At 29.3% G+C, this 20,056-nt stretch overlaps 1 protein-coding gene across 1 annotated transcript in view; it reads left to right on the top strand.

The window, feature by feature from the left end:
- LOC129969404 (sodium-dependent serotonin transporter-like) overlaps nucleotides 1-18,424 on the top strand; it is a 93,627-nt gene extending 75,203 nt beyond the window's left edge. The window contains exons 7-13 of the mRNA XM_056083966.1: nucleotides 992-1,116; nucleotides 2,151-2,263; nucleotides 11,597-11,728; nucleotides 12,206-12,305; nucleotides 13,148-13,248; nucleotides 14,142-14,309; nucleotides 16,398-18,424. Of these exons, the coding sequence (XP_055939941.1) occupies nucleotides 992-1,116; nucleotides 2,151-2,263; nucleotides 11,597-11,728; nucleotides 12,206-12,305; nucleotides 13,148-13,248; nucleotides 14,142-14,309; nucleotides 16,398-16,490 (832 nt within the window). The 3' untranslated portion in view covers nucleotides 16,491-18,424. The remainder of the gene's footprint in view (nucleotides 1-991; nucleotides 1,117-2,150; nucleotides 2,264-11,596; nucleotides 11,729-12,205; nucleotides 12,306-13,147; nucleotides 13,249-14,141; nucleotides 14,310-16,397) is intronic.
- The last annotated feature ends 1,632 nt before the right edge of the window (nucleotides 18,425-20,056 follow it).

Below are 20,056 nucleotides of genomic sequence, written 5' to 3'. Positions count from 1 at the left end.
TGTTCTGTAGTTATAATGTTTGCTTGCACTCGGAGGTATAGACAAATTTACTGTCGATCTGTAATTTGTGAATGGATTTCGTTCAAAATTTTATAAAAATCTACATATTTGTTTAAAAACCTCAAATCAAATTTCATCTGTCTAGCTCAAAGCATTTTTGAGTTATCTTGCTCACAAATAAAGAAAAAAAGAGACAGAATTTTAAAAATATGTTTATCAAACTCAAGGAGGTCTGAAATAGGCAAATTCTACAAGATTTGAACTTTTTTAATTATGAAAATGTATCAGTAATGTTTTCTATCGTATACTTCATACATGAGGAAAAAAAAGTGAAAATAAAAAGTGAGGCAATAATTTTTCGAAATACAATTTTTATAATTACAATTAAAATATTTGAATTGTTATTAACGGCTAAGTTTCTTTTAAAATCATTTTAATTATGTTCTTCAGATAACTTATTTTTCCAGCACACCTCGCGTTTGAACTGAGAAGTCACTGTCGATTGTGCTTTAATGCTATGAAAAATCGAAATCTCTGAAGACATAAAAGAAAGAAACTATTTCATAATCAGACACCAAATTTTCATTACTTATTATGCATCTATTTGCTAAGAAATATAACTAATACAAGCAATTGGATAAAATCTCGGGAATTGAGTTTTGGCTTCAGTATGAGAAACCTCTGATTTCACAAACAATACTTAACTTTACATTCTGAAGTGAACATTTGCGATCCAGAAAACAAATCATTTTATGAAAATAATTTTGAGAAAATTATCACTGTATGAAATGAGGCTGATGTTACAGATAGCCAATTGTTAATTATTACAACTAATTGGTTTCTTTCAAATTTGCATTCAGACTTCATATAAATGTAAATTCTTCGAGCAGAATGGAAGATAATGAAACTTTTACACGATTTAAAATTTTTTGTTAGAAATTTAATTATATAATAAATACAATGATAGATTTATTTCCTTCTAATTTTCCAGAGATGCCATTTTTACAAGCACGGTGAATTGCCTAACAAGTTTTCTCGCTGGCTTTGTCATTTTTTCTGTCCTGGGATATATGGCACATATGCTAAAGAAAGATATCAGTAATGTTGCCACTGATGGTAAGAACTGCTCTATGCTCTTAGATCGCTATTTCCAAGCCTTTTTACATAAATTTTTATTCATTCATATTTTATGAACATATTCTATATTTTTGTATTGACAACTGACCTAACAACAAATTTCAATAAAAAAAATGTATTACATGTAATACATTTTTAATGTATTACATGTTTTACAAAAATGTATTACATTATTTGTAACATTACATTATTTGTAAAAATGTATTACATTTACATGTAATACATTTTGCGATTATAAAATGAGTGTTTACAGTTTCAGCATATTTAAAACTGCAGAAAGTTTATTAATTTAATTCACTTACGTAATCAGAAGCAAAAATGCAGCATTAATTAATATGAGAAATATAGCTCATATTTGATGATCTTCAGTTTCTATTTCTTGAGAAGAAAAAATCATATCTCATGATGTAATAATGCTATGACAATTTTTTGTTGTTGTTGTTAACACCATTCATATGAAATGGTGATTCTTAAATAAAAGAGAAGAATTAGAATAAATTTTGACGCTATAAGAGATGCTATTCACAAATTAGAGAATAAATATTTTGAATATCATTTCTATTACTGTTAACCTATCTTTATCTATCTGTTAAACTATCTTTAACCTATCTCTCAACTCATGATGCATTAATATTATAAAACCATCTACAATCTTAGATTTTCATTGCCCTAAACATAGCATTTCTTTAAATTCTTTTCTTTTTGTATTTAAACTATGTTTTATTGGTAATAGATAAAATGTTAAATTATCTTTTTCTAAGAAAGCTATCGATTTTTTTAACTTTAATATACGGCAGTTCCTTTTTTTTTTCTTTTGACAGGATTCATTGAATCTTTTTTAGAGAGAAAGTTCAAATATTGTTTTAGTTTATCTATAATGTACTAATCAAAACTCCAAACTTGTTGAATTGAAACTGCTGCTATTTAGATATAATCTTTCTTTTACTATTCGCCATTAAAGGGGAACAAATCTTTCTGAGCAGAAAACTCTGATAATGAATTCTGTTTTTTAGGTCAGGGACTTGTATTTGTGGTGTATCCTGAAGCAGTAGCCACCATGAGTGGCTCTGTCTTTTGGAGCATCCTCTTCTTCCTCATGCTCATTACTCTCGGATTAGATAGCACGGTGAGTATTTATTTTTAAAACAAATAATCTTTTGCTACATTTTACCACAATGGAAACGTCAATTGTATATATTGTTACAAATCTGTAATTTTGCTATCCGGCACGGCGTGCTGAGCTTGGCGATCATTTGGCGACTTGGCGTTGAATTTTTCGAGTTTGGCGACTAAATGGATAATATCAGAAAGTTCGAGAAGTTTCATGATCCATCCAGTAATAACAGAGATACACGCAGATACGCCCTGATTGGTCAGAAGATTCTAGCCCCGCCTCCCGGAACTATAAAAGACGGGCACTCAGAAGCTACGAAGAAGTCGTGTGTATCGTGAGAAGTGTGTGTATAGTCAGAGGCGATGGTGTGTGAGAGTGGTCGGAGTCGCCGACAAGTAGAAAAGCTGGAGAATTAGACAGCAAGAAGCTGCTGCACTAGCAATTAAATGCGCTGAGTTATTACAATTGAGTGGCGGTATTTGTAGAAGAAAAATTTTGTAACAATATCAACAGTTGTTAACAAATTATAGTTAAGAAAATCCTCTTCATTGGAAATATTTAATTAAAATTAACCGAAAACTTTTTGAGTTTAATGTATCAATATTTATTATTTCTACTATTAATTTATTTCCAATTCTGCATTCATAATAAAATATTAGGCATGATTAAGAGTTCTTGGCTACCAAATTTAAGGAGTATATAATAATCATGCAATGTAATAAAATTTGCAAAAGCGATGTCATGTATTCCCTAATATATAACAAGTGTCAAAAATAAGAGTTTTAAAACAGTATACAATATTTTTCGTGATATTAGGCCATGCTATACAATTCTATGTAATATTATATAGTATTCTGAATAACGTTACACAATTATTGTATAATGTTATATAATACGGAATAAAATTATATAGTATTATTCAGTACAGTACTGAAATTTTTTTACAGCTTGAGGAGAGGGGAATTATGCTCTAAACGTGACTACATTATCTCTTGATAATTCTGTTTGCTGTTCCTGTCATTTCTCCTGCGGCACTATCTGCAGAATTAGCTAAAGTTTGGATCTTGGTATCTTTCTGTTCGACTAATCAGCATCTTATCCGTTCGACTTGGAATCGGAATAGAATAGGGTAACGGAGTGTCGCAGGAATTCTGCCCGAATTGAAGTATCATTCGACTGCAATATCTAAGTTAAAGTCCTTCTAATTGCATTATTTTTTAAAAAAATTGTTAATGTAACAGAGGAAGAGATTGTTTAACGAAACTGAAATATGCTATCTGAATAAGGAAAGGAAACTAGATCCAAATATTATTGTTCTTTTAAAAGCATTAGATTTATTTTTTCCAAGCCATTCACTTTTTTTTTTTTTTGGAATTGATTTAGATTATTAACAAAAAATTTCAGCGTCAATTAAAAAGATTAAATGGTTTTCTGTAAAAAGCGGAATACTCATTGTATCTATTCAGTTTGTCCAAACAAATTCATTTTGCGAAAGTTTAATAATCTTCGCACTAACTAAAATAATTATTTGTGATAGAGGTTTTATTTCTCATTCAATATATTTAGCGATATCTTTAACATTTATGACATTTTGCAGTGCTGAAAATCAGATCTAGTTCAGTGTTATCACATAATAGTTTTACGATGTTATAAAACTCATGTTGATCTATGTTCATAAACATTGAATTTATAATGTAAACTCAACTTTGTTTTCATTGTATTGAACGGCATGATCCGCTGCCATCTATTGATGGAAAGTATAACCACTTTTAAAAAGATCCTTTTGTTTTGACTTGTAAAAACACAAACCCTTTTGTTTTTCTTCTTTTTCTTTAAAAATGTAAGAACGATTAGCCTTGTTTCTTTTTCAGTATCTTTCGAAACTTCTTACGTAATTATAATATTTCTTCAATACTGAAAATCAAATCCAAGATTTTAATTTTATCATAGACTTAATTTCTTTCATATCATTTACTGTACAGTGGCGATAAATGTAGAATTTATATCACTATTATTATATTTTGCAGTATTATCCCAGTTGATATCCCCAATTAAAATTATTACATTTTATTAAACTGTTTTCAAAAATAGTTTTAAAAATTTTTGGAAATTTAGTATCTTGGAAAGAATGTTACATATACAGAATGAGGGGGTTTATATAAGATTTTTACATATTATACAATGATTTAAAGTAGTATTCGGTATTACTCGATATTCATGGTATCATGTACTATTATGCATTTGGTATTTAATATTCCTGTGAAAAAAATACAAAGTTTTTATTAATTTAAAAAGCGGCCACATATAAAAAGTTTCAAGTACATTAGGTGACCTTTTTTTAAAAAAATTAACAGGAATTCAAGAGACGGCGTAGAAAAATATCTGATTTTATCATATTATTTCGGAAGATAGCATACTAAATATGTCATGAAATTTATTTAAGTCGTATAAGGATTTGTCACTGAAACGCATGTTTTTATAAATACTGTTACGAAATTTCCGGGGTTCGTTTGGATAGTGGAAGTTATATGGTGTGGAGAACGCTCAATCAGCAGGTGGCAGTAGAAAATCAAACAACGACGTTTATTTACACGAAGATACACAGGACAGCACAAGGACGACAACTATATACAGCACAGAAGACGATTATCTTCAGCCGAGACGTGCAGCATACAACAGCATACGCAGCAGCATACAAGACTCTCTACTGCAGACAGTAGCGCACAGCTTAGTTCAGCACTAGCTTGACTCCGTCTTGCTGCTCTGCTAATCTCTGGAAGGCCAGTTCTTCAACATCGATTCCGACTACGACTCCCTGGCAGCCGCGGCCGCCTCCTAAGGTCTCAGGGGGCGGGGCTAGAAGCCTCTCAACCAATCAGGAACGTTCGAGGCGTATCTCGGTTCCTACTGGACGAATCGGGAAAATTCTCGATGTTTCGGGTATAATCTATTTTGGCGCTAAAGTCGCCAAGTCGCCAAATGGTCGCCAAACTCCGGGACCTCCGACGTGACACACGGACTCCGTCCAATACAGATGACTGTAAAACATTCTTTCCGATGGTGGAACCAACTATGCTGGGAAGCAGCATTACAGATTCGTAACAATACCCAAACTTATAGATCATTTTCATCAGAGATCAAATAAGGCGCTGGATTCCCGTTTAGTCGCTGAATATCCGTTCAAATATATAATTTAACAATTCCTTTTACTGAAGAGGTAAATACTTTTCTGAAAAAGATAAATTTTTCATCCTCCAATTCTTAACTTAATAGAAGTGAATTCACATATCACAATAAGTGGATTTATATATCGTAAAAACTATCACAGCAGTGAACTAAAAGTTTTTTTTAGATATGGAAATGCAAATGAATTTTTGAACTTTCTATAATATTTTCAATTAATTTATAAATTCTTTCAAAATGCAATATATTTGATTGATACTATTGTTCAAACTATATAGAGATTTTTTTTTGGAATTCACCCCTTTGTTTAATTAGACTGATCTTGATCTTATTCATTGCTAGTTGAACTCCTGGTTAAAGCCAAGAACTAATGAATTAAAATACATTGAAATAAAAACCAATCCATTTTACCGTAAAGTATTAAATATTATTTCTATTATTAATATCAAAAAAATCCATCATTTGTTTTCTAATTAATGAAACAAATACCAATAAAAGATAAATGAATTAGTACAATTGATATTACAGTCAATAATAACAGAAGCTAAAGTAATTTAAAATTAGCTAAAAAACTTCTTCTTAGCTATAAATAAATCTAATATGTGTTCAGTGAAATTGTTCATTATTTATTCTTGAATAAAATCAAAATAATTATTAAATCTAAGCTGTCAAAGAAATTTTTGATTGAACGATCGCTTGTAAATGTCTCCAAATTTTCTGTCAATTAAGAAGTTGCGCGAAGTGCTATTAATTACAATAACATCCATAGCTCTAGAATAAATTCCAAATTTGTTTGTTTTTCATGTTTTCCTGTAGTGCACTTCAAGGAAATCACGAATTAATAAAAAAAAAAAAACACGAGATTTAGAATTTTTCGAAGTTTTAAATAAGAGTCATCCATCTTCGAATGAAATCAATACTTCCAAACTTCTGTCACACCGTTTTCATCGACAATTCCAAAGAAAGCAAACGTAATCAAATTTTCCTAATAGCATTCAAACAAGTCATTATTTTTATTCCAAAGATTTCTTTCAAACAATTCGTACTTTCCAATTATAAATTTTCATTTTTGATAGCTTATATTTAATTTTATATAAGTGGTATACATTAATATTAATTATTATTAATAGAAATTAGATTGATGAAATAATCTCAATAATTTAACCCTTCAGTGCATCGTATAGCCACTTGGTTACATGTTTTTTTTTTTTTCGCTTTATAAATTTCACATGACTGTTCCAAAGGGTAAGAATGAATGCTTGGAAGTCCTTTTAGATAAATATTTGCAGAAAAGCCCGATCATAGAGCTACTAGAATTAGATTTAAACTGGAAACTTCGAAAAATACCAGGATGGCTGTTTTATGAATTGCTTTACCATTAAAAATACAATCAAAATACATTTTTCTTTTTGCTTCATAAAAAATAAATTGATAAATAGGGACTGACTGACTGACTTTCCACTAATAGAACTTTTATTTCAAAATTTCTATCATGCGATTTGTGTCACTTGGATATTATTTAATTTATAATGTAACCATTTGGCACAGTTTGATTTTTTTAAATTTCACAAAAAACAAAATACTTAAAAAAATTTAAATAATTATCTTGAATTATATGCAGCTATTCAAAACTTATATATATATATATATATGTGTGTGTGTGTGTGTGTGTGTGTGTGTGTGTGTGTGTGTGTGTGTGTGTGTGTGTGTGTGTAAAAAGCCATGCATTGTAGGGTTAATAAAACAAAATTCATTAAATATTCAGAACAAAATTTATTAAATATTAATTAAAATTAAAAATGTATTTTAATGTACATTATTTCAAGATGGGAAGAAAAGAGCAGAAATTTGATGAAACAATTTGAGTAGCACTTGAATTCTTGTTCATAATAAATCCGAAAAAAAATATAGTTTAAAACGCGCTATTTCAAGAGTGAAAAGACTAAGTCCACAACTGCAAAATATTTGTCCTATGCTTCCAGCAAATTCGCTAAATATGAGCAAAAAAAAAGCATACATCTACTGTCAAAATCGATGGCGTTCTTTGACAAATAATTTCCTTTGGCAGGGGTATTTTAGTCAAAATCCTCTCTGGGAAATCTTAATTGCATTTTGAAAAAATTAGATTAATTCATGTTAGTTATTTTAAATTCCTTCGTTAGTGAAAAAGGCGCTGTTCCTCATTTTTCAGCCTCGCCATAAAATAGATTAAGCAAAAATAACCACTTCAAGAGTAAGGAATGTTTGGAAAATTATGCCTGGGCCAAAATGTGTAAAACATTTCTGAATATAAAAAACATATTTGATGTTTGAAAATTTCAATTTATTGTGCAGTTTTCAGAAAAAGTCATGTTTAAGCCTTATTTTTATCTTTGTCTTTTTAATCACATTTTATAATTTACATTATATTTATACTTTTAGTTCAATTGATGAACTTTTTAAATATGCTTGATATTGAAAATTTACGTTTTAATCGCCAAAGGAAAATAAGTAAGAATTAGTTAAAATAAATATGCTGGACCTCTGTATTTAAAAATCTATTCGAAAAAAAAATTCTTGTAGTATTTAAAAAATCATGGATTTTTTCCTGCATTTTTAGTTTTAAATGAAATATAATAATTAATGATAAAAATTATTTTTCTTTAAATACACATTAAACATTTTAAATAACCTGTTAACATTCTGTCTAATAATGTTTTCTGTATAAAAAATTTTTTTTAAGTTCGCTTCACTTAAATTTTTTGACTACTTTTCATTGCTGAGAATAATACCACCACCATTTTAAAATTCGTAAAGAAAAGCAATGAAATAAAAAATAATAAACAATATGAACATAGAAGTCATACAAGCATATTAAAAGAGTTTTAAACAATATCAATTGGGAAACAAAAACATAAATTGTCATTAAAATTATGGAAAAGTAATTATAATAGCTGCATCATCATAAAGTATCTATATTTTAAATAACTTCTAAATCCAATTTGTCCCTCTTTATGGAAAAAAAACTGATTAGACTCTAAAAATTATTGTATATGAATTTTTTCTAATTAACAATTGAAATTCACTTTGATCCTTCAGCTAAAATAATTTTAAAATTGTCGAGTTTTCTTCATTTAGAAAATTTATTAATGCTTCAAATGAATTTTTTTTCTGATACTAATATATTAAGTTATTTTTGGTATGAAGATCAATTTAAAAAATATGTTTAACGTATTTGATAAAAATTATTTCATTCGTTAATTAATTAATAAATCAAGTTATTTTGTTTTGGTTGGCGATAAGAAATTGCATCTGAAATTTTCTTTCGTGGGAAGAAAATCTGAAGTAAAGATAAATCAACTTTCCTTTCCTTGCCAGGTGTAGACAGATTCATAAAGAAGAAAAAAATCACATATTCATAAAAAAGAGAGATTCTCCTAAAGTTACCTCTTAAAAATATTAAAATTAAAAGGAAAATCAACAGCGTCAAATTGTCTGTAGAAAAAAAAAATACTTTTAGTAGCAGTTTATTGATATCGGTATGTTGCATAATCCTGGCCATATGCTGTCTAAGCATCTTTTATAAGTGACATTCTTTAATCGAAATAAACTAGATTGTCCAGGTCACTTCCTATTTTCAATTAAATCTGGTGTTTTTAACTTACCCTTTTCATGAGTTAAATCATATTTCGGTTACTTAAAAACTTCAAAGGCAATGTGCTGAATATTTTATCTTTAAAACTTTGATGATAGCGAGAATTCAGTCGTTTTTTAAAAAGGGAAAAAGCATCATCAATAAATATGATAGATTTCTTTTTTTTTTTTTTGCTTCATTCAATTTACTTTCCCCCTTTAAAAAATGACCCCAAAAAACTTTCTATTTCTTAAAAATTTTTAAATTCCCTTCTTTTTCATCTATTTATTACAGCAAGATATTTTGAAATGTTACTGTAATGAGATGGTGTGTTTGCCTGAGATGAGGAGGAGCACTTCCTGGGATGAGGAGGAATGAGGGACGATAAATTCCTCCGTTTCATGCACGCTTTCCTTTCTTATTCCGTTTCTTCCAAGTCAAGATAACTGTTGACAGTCCCTGACATTAATTCATTGTTAGAATGTCAAGGAAATATCACTCTTTATCGTAATCTAAACGTGCGCCGTATTTGATGGGCCCACTTTTGGAATTGCCAGAATGCGATCAGAGGGTTCTGGAAATGATAAAAATTAAATGCATTCCTAGAAATAGCCAGAGATTCTTTTCCTGGGTTTAGGAATTATTTGTGATTTTTTTTCTATGAAATATACTTCTTAATAATGTTTGAAGACTCAAAAAATTAATACGAAAATGGGGAATGGATAGAATGTGAAATTGTAGATGATTCAAGAATTTATATTATTAGGAGTAAAATATTCACACACATCTCTCTCTCCTCTCTCTCTCTCTCTTTATATATATATATATATATATATATATATATATTGTTACGGATTCATTACTTCAGTTCGTAGGGATTCTTTTACGATTTGATGGTCGATGTAGAAAGAAAGAGTCCTTTTGTAGAAAACAACAACGACGTTTATTAAACACAAAGAATACAAAGACGACAACTATATACAGGCGAGACATACACACAGGACAGCACACAGTTGCCCACAAGTAGTAATCGACCACAGCACACAAAGCGGCCAGACAGAATCCAGCAGGAGAGGGGATCCTCGGAGCTTCGCTCTACGGTATCTCCAAACAGATGAAATTCTGCACTGTTTCTTCGCTTTAGCTGCATCCAACCGCCGACTCATTACTAAACGACTAGCTACTCCACACACGACACGACGCTGCTTCCACAATAGAAAACAGGACTCGACACACAGCTCAGTTCAGCAATAGCTTGGGCTCCACACAATGCTGGCACTCCGTCGTTGCTTGGCTATCCTCTCGAAGACTTGTTACTTGCAGCTTGAGACTGCTGTCCTTTTATAGTTCTCGGGAGGCGGGTCAAGAACCTCCTGGGCCAATCAGGGCGTACCTCGGTTCCTAATGGACGGATCGTTAAAATTCACGAAGTTTCCAGCATTATCTATTTTGTCGCCAAGCTCTGGATCACTGGCACGGCATTCGAGCTGCATCCAATACAGATGATTGTAAATCAGTTTTTCCGGTGATAGAACTAACCCCTGCTGGGAAGCAATTTTATAGGCTTGTAACAATGTATATGTGTGTGTGTGTGGGTGGGTGTGTGAGAGAGAGAGAGACTAAAAATATAAATTATTGCATAACTGAAAAACTACCTTTCAAATTAATATCGTTTCCACTGAATCACACATAATATTAGCAGAATCCCAATGGGTTACTCGTGACATTATGGATGTCAAGAAAATTAAAATCACAATAATAACGTTACGTTAATTAAACGTAATTAACTTTGTGAGGACTTTGTGACCACGACAGATTTAACGCGCGTCAGCCACCAAGCACACGGGGAATCTTCGGCCAGTGGGGTTCGAACTCGCAACCTAAGGGACGCGAATCCGACGCTCTACCAACCAGGCTATCCCGGCCTACACACAACGACTTAAATATATCAAATTAGGTAGGATTTTGTGCCTAAAAGTGGAGTTTTGTATCACATTGCTATTAATGCCATGACACCATTTTGAAAATAAAACTAAAAACTGAATTTTATGATGAATCTGAGAAATTTTTGTTCAATAATTCTTGAGATATTACATGAATTATGGAAATTATTTTGTAGTGCATATAAAACTGAAATGTTAAACTACTTTGTGTTCAGTTCTCATATTTAAAAAAATGATTGGCATCATTAAAAAATATTTTTTATTAGTTGCAGTTTATTCAATTAAACTTGACATTTTACAGGAGATGACAAAAAATTAGAAAAATACATAGTATATTATAACTTACGGCCTTTCTAATAGTATGTGTGAATTATAAGACTATCAAAATTTGAGATTTAAAAATATTTTATTAAAATACAAGTTAAATAAAACAATTAATTGAACGTCTGGTCGCTAAAGGTGGCTAGTTCTAAATAAAATTTCATTCAAAAAATTTGTAAGAATTTATTAATTATATAAAATCTGTACTCTAGCATAATGTTTTTATTTTTCTCAAGCATTTTAAAGTCATTTTTGCTTGCTTTTACCTAAACTTTAATTTTTCAGTTTGGTGGATTGGAAGCTATGATAACAGGACTGTGCGATCAATTTCCTATTCATCTGCGACGAAATAGAGAAATCTTCGTTGGAGTTGTTGTTATCTTCATCTATTTATGCGCACTGCCAACTTGTACTTTCGTGAGTATTACTTCAAAATTTCAAAGATACTGTATTTATCCATGTACGTCTCCTTCCTAAAAAGGAATCTAAGAAATTAGAATAAACATAAAGTTTTATTTAAAGAATCTTAACAACACCAGTTGATGAATTAATTGTAGGTGTTTGTTTTTTTACTCTATAAAATTTTTTTAAAATCTAATTGTATTTGGCTTTTTTTAAACAAAAGGTAGTAAATGCATTGATTAGAAAGAGCGTCATAAAATGAGGGTTATTTTCTGACACATCGAACATCAGGAAAGAAACTGACTTTACTGATTTAAAATTTTTAGTGATTATTACTATTAAAAGCAGAACATAATGTTCTTATCATTAATTTTGCAAGCATTAAAACAGTAATTTTTAATTACATTTCAATATGATAGTTTCCTTGATTTCAGCATTAAAAGAAGTTCATCAATTTTTAGTAATCTCTCAATTTTATGACATGTATTTCAGGGAGGATACTACATAGTACATTTACTAGATTCTTACGGTACTGCCATGTCAGTCCTCTTCATTGTGTTCGTTGAAGCTGCAGCCGTTTGTTGGATTTACGGTGAGTTATGTTAATATTTTATGTATTTTTTTTCTTCCATATTTTAACTTTTTGTTCGAAAATATGCGAGGTAATTCTTAAAGTAAATGCGAAATAAACTTTCGGTAAACATTGATTTTTATTAAATAAGTAATTTTATAAATCTTTGGATTAAAGGCGTGTAAATTGTGACTTAATAATTTGAATAGAAATATACTTAAAAAAATTTAAATTCAGTTTCAAAATTATAATGACGAAAAACAAAAATATTTTAGAAATATCTTTGCTCAGTTATTACTGGTCATTAATGCTGATGATTTTTCCAATTGGATGTTAGTAAGAATTGTTAATTATCACTCTTAACATTATTACTTAGCACTGCACGATTTTTTAAAAAATTTCTAAAAGAAATGCTCGACAATAAAAATAAAAAAAATCTGAAAAAACCATTATTTTTTTAAAAAAATTTTGAATTCAATTTGTTAAAATTAAAATTAATGGGTAAAAAATATTCTTTTATCTAATTTCTTTGCTATTCTTTTATCATGATTATCAAACTTGACATTATTACTTAATACTTTGCTATTTTTTTAAAATTTCGAATTAAAAGAAAAGCTCTAAAGCAAGAATAAAAGAAATGTAAAAAAAATCATTAAAAATTTTAAATCTGAACTCAATTTTTTCGAGATAAAGAAAAAGATTTTATAATTTAATTATTAAATCATTAGCATTTAATTTTAAAATTACAATGATTTAATCGTAAATTTAAACAAAGCAATTATATAAAATATTGAAGTTCACATTACATATACATATTTTTTTATTTATTTCCTAATATCGTTTATTTTATTTTTCTGTTTTAGGAGCTGAAAGATTTTCTGATCAAGTGAAAGAAATGCTCGGATATCGCCCAGGAATATTCTGGAGAGTTTGCTGGAAGTACATTAGTCCTATTTTCATTTTGGTGAGTTTGTACTAAAACAGTTTGCAAAATTAAGACTTTGCAATATGATGATTGCAGAAATGTAATTATTTAATCAAATTCGAACTTACCAAACAAAATTTCTTCAGTTTCAAATTTATGTAAATCAAGTGAGGAAAGTAAAGATTACGAAGCAAAAATAAAAAGCGCGATTAACGGAATAATTAATAATCTTGTAAATTTCATTTTTAAGGAAAAGTTTTTAAAGGTATTGCGTTAGAATTCATAAATAAAAAAATGCAATTTTTGAATTGTTATTAACATGCCCAATATAAATTTAATATTTTGTCTGTTTTTTTTTTGAATTTGAGAAAAAATAGTTCCATGTTTTGTATTTTGCTAAACATGGCTCTTCTGTGATAATTTATTCATGAATTGCACACTTATTTCAATTCTAAACATGCCTATCATTCCCTGCTGGAATTTGAAATTTCGATATTGTAAACTACAATAAATTGATTCTCAGCTTTCATTGTGTTAAGGTAAAAAAAAAAAGAGGCTAATATTAATAATGCTATTGACGAAGAAAAATAATATCCTCCATTAATAAAAAGGAATTAATTTAAGTAGCATAACAGGCATTTTGTTATTAATATTTTAACAAATCAAAACTAAAATGTAATATAGTGCAGCAAAATTCAACAAAATTATAGGAAGTGAATACAAATAAAACTGATATATAAATTTAGATACTAAATGCTAGAAAGTTGAGAATCGATATTTTAACATATTATATTTATCATATTATTTAACACTTGTTCTGTTTTATGAATTTGAGAAAAAACAGTTAATAAAAATTCATATAAGCATTTTCAGGCTTATTTGAATTTCTTTAAAGAATTTTCACAATCTAACTTTATTTTCTTCCTTTTTAGTGTATTTTCATTTTTGCCATGGTGCAGTACAAAGATCTTTCTCTTCAAGACTATACTTATCCAAGATGGGCCATTGGCGTCGGATGGACACTGACTGCGTCCTCCCTTCTATGCATCCCTGCTTACATAACATACTACTTGATAACCACACCTGGAACTTGTATCGAGGTAGAAACTTCCTTTTTTTTTCAAAGTTCAAAATTGATTAGCTTCTCTCTATTTAAGAATAGAGAAATACTAATAAAATCTGAACTTCGGACAATTTCTTAACCCTGTCATTTTATTGAGTAAAATTCCATAATATTTGTATATATATATATGTCAAATTATCTGTAAAATCAACGAATCAGCTCTCAACTATTGATTTGTTTTCAAAATTTTTATTTTCAATGAAAGCTTATGACTCTTATATATTTAATTGATGGTTTCTCTCTTCCATATTTCATTTTTGAGACAAACTGCAAAATAATTGCTTCACTATACAACCTCTATGGGCTTAATATAAGACAGTTCCTCTACCACAATCAATGTACCAATTTCGAAATTGTTCATTTTATATGAAAGCTCATAACCTTTAGATACATCAGCGATAATCGTGTCTGCCCAATCTTCCTAAAGTTCTGAGAGAATTCGCAAAATAAAACTAACTAAGCCTTAAGACCTGGAACAACTTCGCCAATTGCATACTTCGCTAGTCAATCACTATATTCTATTTTTATTGTTCAATTTTAATTTAAACTATTTTCCTTTCTTGTGATAAGATATATTTAATCAAAGATGATTGGCATGATTATATTAATACTATTAACATGATAGCTAAACTGCTAGTCACTACAGGGGGCTAGTTATTATTACATTTAATAATATTATTGAAAATAATATTATTAAATCATTCATTATATTGGCAACAGATCTTTCCTAAATCGCACGTCTTCAAGATCATAAGGTGGAAAAAAATCAAGACGAAATTTTATCACTTTTTAGTTGTTATTCGTATTTGCATTAATCTTGTATTCAAACATGTTGAGAGAATGTGGTTTCATTCAGCTCATTTTATAGGTACGTAAGTAAGACGCGAGTACTAAGTTAAAGAATCGCAGCAGTTACTAAATTCTATCCTTTTCAGTCAAGATTCTTTAAAAATGGAAGTTTGGTGTGTTTTGTTGTGGTTTTGCGTTTTATACCTGTCTTTTCCACAGTGGACTTATTGGGCAGAAAACGTCATCTTTCGTAAAAAGGAAAATCTTGAAACTGTAAATGGGAAAAAAAAATTTCAGATCGAAATGATTCATGCTTATTTCGTCCAATTTGAAAATGAAAACTTTAATAATAGTTTATTCTTCTAATAGAATAAATAGGTGGTCTGACGAAAAAATACTTGATTTTCCTATTAGAACAAAATATCCAAAAGATATTTTCACACTATTTTCACGATATTATAAGGAATTCAGAATACTGAACAATATCACGGAAATATCATATAATATGCTGGAGTCCTAGCATAGGGGTAGCGCATCTTCCCCGTGGTCTGGGCGTCCCGGTTTCGAATCCCGGTTCGGGCATGGTTGTTCTTCATCTGTGTTCTATCTGTGAGGTGTGTAAATGTGCCCCCCGCCTCTGTAAAAAGGGATTGTGCAAGCGAATATGTGAGTTTCATCTTCATATGAACTAGAAGTCAGACTTCTGCTCTCGGGTGCTCAGGGGTCTTTACCCTCAGAAACTACTGCACCCCCTTCCCGTGGTAACGCGGATACATCATCATCATCCTATAATATCTTATGCTAACAGAGTTCAGTCCTTTTTGATGTAGGATTGCATTTATGACTGCAATGTAATTCTGGAACTTTCTTTAGAAGATACAACAGGAAAGTTGTATATTGTTATGGAGTCTCCCACATTGTGAATTATTCAAAAGCTGAAAGCTTACTAAGTAATTTCAGTTTTTTTTTTTTTTCGTTTTATTTGAGCACTTAGATCAAATTTCGAGCTCCTGTATGTAGTTAATTTTCTTCGAGATGGTTTGTATATTTGGACGCTCGTTTCCGAAGTCCTTATAAACTTGGACATGTTAGCATTTTGTTTAGGCTTTCTATCAGAGGATTAACCTGTTATTCGGAAAAGACATATTTCATTGAGAAACAAGTTGAAGCTAATTATCCATTTAACAGGTTTAACGGCGTAAGCCTTAAAGTTATAGATGTTTCATAATTTTCTTGTAGAATATTCATATCTGTTTTATTCTTTTCACCTTTTCAGAGAGTCCAGCGTGGCTTGAATCCCGAAACACAAACTCAGCAGCGTCAAGAGAGAATTCCTATCAATCCCCGGGTGATACTAGGTTCGGCCTGACTGCACTAGGTTTGTTAGTTGTCGTAATACACACTTTCGTCAAACCTGCCACTGAAATCTTCAAAAGGCACAAAACGCTACTTCATTGTTTCCTGGAACAAATGGGACGCTCAAAAGCTTCAACTTTCCTTCCTCGTGACATAAGTGTTATGATTATTCCTTCTCTGAAGACAACGAAATTATTCGTAGTTGGATTCTAAGTGTTTACGTGTACTTAATTTGTCTTCACCATCAAAGTGTTTGATGTGAGAATCTTTTTTTTTTCATCCTGTTTCATTTTCGATAAATAATAACTGATCCTTCGTGTATTTACTATATAATGGATGTAATGATATAACCATTTGCTATGTGTCATATTTTGAATTCTTGTTTCATGCAGTGTACTTGAACAAGACGCTATACTTGTTAACAAAGTTAGTAGCTTCGTACTCTATATATCAAAGTCAGAACATAACCAAGGTGTACATAAAATGTTTGCTATGCATTAGTATGATATCATTAACCATTCATTTGGAGATTTTGATATTCTGTCTGACACACTTTCATTTGTTGAATATCATGGAAATGTATTCACTGCTGTTTATGGAATGTGTTTTTTTTTCTCTTCTTCAGACATAAGATAGATGACACAGCTTTCTCATAATGATTGTGCTTTGCTTGATACTTGTATTACAGTCAACGTTATTTTACATCGAGGAATCTTCTAGACCAATTTTATGACTAGGTGATGAACAAAAAGAAAAGAAAATTGAGTTCTTCTTGAAACATATCTTCAAAAAATTAGAAACTATGACTATAATTTAAAAAATACAGGAATTAGAATAAAATAGATTAGAAAGACAAAATTTGAAGAATAAAATATCTTGCTAAATTAAAAAAAAAATATTCTAATCTCAAATAGTGGTATGAGCAATAGGCATAAACGCCTTCTTAAAAAATAGAAGTGACTAAATAGTTTTTTTTTTTTTTTTAGATTGAAGCCCAATAATTTTTTTCCCACAATTTTTCTAATAATAAAAAAGCACACCAGTATTCGTAACTTTATTTCCCACGAATAAAACTTCAAATAATTTTACGTAAAAATGATTGAAACCGTACTTCATTTTCATTTTATATAGTTTGTCCGGAAATGATGCGATGATTTCATAAGATGTATTGAATTATTTGGAATGTATTTTTACAGTAATTTCTCAAAATTAATAGGTTATTTAATACATTATAGACAGGAAAATTCCGCTAAATTAGAGTTTATTCCTGATTTTTATAAAAAGTATTTATTTATTTTTACTTCATACAGTACAAATGTAGAAAAGAAAGATGTTGGGGAAAAAAAAATTATTTTAAAAGATGTCATCTTTTTTATTTATTCACAAGTTTTACAGATTTTCGTGCTGCCATCTAGTGTGTAGTATGAAATACAATAATACTGATAAGGTTTTTTTTTAAAACTTCCATCTGGAATTTTATTACTAAGTATAAATAAAGAGAATGTAAAACCGGACGAAAGCATCAAAAATCGAACTGTTTCATTTATTTCATGATATCTGGTCATTTTTCACTGATATTAATGAATGGCAATAAGCTGCATCTAACAATAATTAATGATACTATCTACTCGGAAATGATCTAAACTCTGTATCAAAATAGTGTGAAATATTTTAGAATTCATAAATCTTTTGGGAGAATTTTCTATAAATTAATTTTAAATCTATTTTAGATGTGCTTTTTCATTTTTTTTTTAAGTGAACAGTTTAGTTATAAGTAAGAAGCGGGACTTTTTTTAATCAAGCTGGTATTCAATACTAAAAATTGTCACAGTTCTAGATAATTCAAGATTTTTGGTCTGTCTAATATAACTGAAGTGTTAAAATAAATTAATCAATGAATTTTGAATGGAAGAAATCTAAAGCATGAGCTATTTATTTCAATCTAAAATACACAACGAATAAATATTTTAATCTGTATTTTATTTTTCAAAAATAAAAGCAATAATCTACATTCTTTTTCTCTTAATGTTGAAGGTTTTGAATTCAAGAGAATCAAATATCGATGTTTCTTATTCAGAAAAGTTTAAAAAAATTTCTACATTTCAGGAACAACTTCAAATATTATATTTCGTAAAAAAAGATTTTTTTTTTCATCGATGATGAAATTTATTCTGTTGAAAGAATCAGAAAATCATTAGTCAGTTTCATAACCATTAAATATTAGCTACTTATTTTACAACGCATTATCTAATAAAAACAAAAAAATAATGCCTGAACCAAACAAGTCCTGGTTACTTTTTTTTGAGTTAATAATTTAAGCATTGAGTTAATATTTAATTTTCATAAGATCAAATTCAATCTTTCATCAAATTCAAACTTCACATTATATGGAAATTGTGATTTTATTGTTTTTACCTTAGTAAAATTATTAAATATTCATTTTTGAATACTTTTGTTACAGTGCATAGAATTACACAGTGTAATTATGAAAAATATATAGTTGGGAACTGTGACTGCATTACATATAGGAAACGCCTCAGGAATCTGCGTAAAATTTGTATTCTTTAAGGCACTTAAGGAAAAGATGATAAACACTTACATGCTGTTTTCAATGAAATTTTCTAACATTTGTTTAGTTTATTGCAATAGAATTCAAAAAAAAGGGAAATGAAAGCTTTTCTAAAAATCATTATTCATTTAATACATTGGTTATTTGAAGCGTAAGTTTTTAAGTTATACATTGATTGGATCTATAAGATATAATGGTTCGAGTAAAACTTAATTTTCATTTTTAGATTTTCTTACTAAGGTTAGGATTCTCCATTACCTATGACAATTTTCATTGTGAGATCATTGGAAATAGTAATTTAATATGATGAAAATCTATATTTTTCATGCATTTTGAATAATTTACTATATGAAGGAAATTGTATGAGTAAATTTAGGAGCACGGTATTGTCTTGTTCCCCAAATAGATATTTTTTAACAATATCCCATAGGATCTACATTCATAATATTTACAAAAATAAAAGTTTATTATTAATAATGATTAGATAGTGATTGAGGTCTAATATAGAACAAAAATAATTTTCATCAAAGAAGAAAAAGCATAGTGATGAAAAAGAAATCTCACGATGATGATCTAGATTTTTTCAATTAAAAAACTGAGACAGGGGGTAGAAATATTTCATGATCCATGACTATCTTTCAACAAATATGTATATTTCGAACAATTATGTTAAAAATACAAGAATGAATGACCATTATTCATTTGTCTGAAGGATTGATGGAGTTGGCAGTGGCTAACAAAATTGGTAGGTCTGAAAAACAACAATTTGAATAAATCAAAATTTTGTTGGGTGCTTAATGATTGTTTACAATTGCCGCGAAAAAAATCATACTACCAGAACCTAACACTAAGTAGATTTATTCAGGCAGCGTAAATTTCAGAGAAAAATTAGTTGAATTGGAGTTTGAACCTTCTATTTTAAATGGGAGCTCTATATTTTATTACTAAATTGAACTACCAGATTTTATTCATTTTAAGATAAGTTTCTAAATCTTACATATTTCTTATTC

The sequence above is a fragment of the Argiope bruennichi genome, chromosome 5 (assembly GCF_947563725.1).
Source record: "Argiope bruennichi chromosome 5, qqArgBrue1.1, whole genome shotgun sequence".
In the NCBI taxonomy this organism is placed as follows: Eukaryota; Metazoa; Arthropoda; class Arachnida; order Araneae; family Araneidae; genus Argiope; species Argiope bruennichi.
This window is presented reverse-complemented; position numbering and strand designations above follow the sequence as displayed.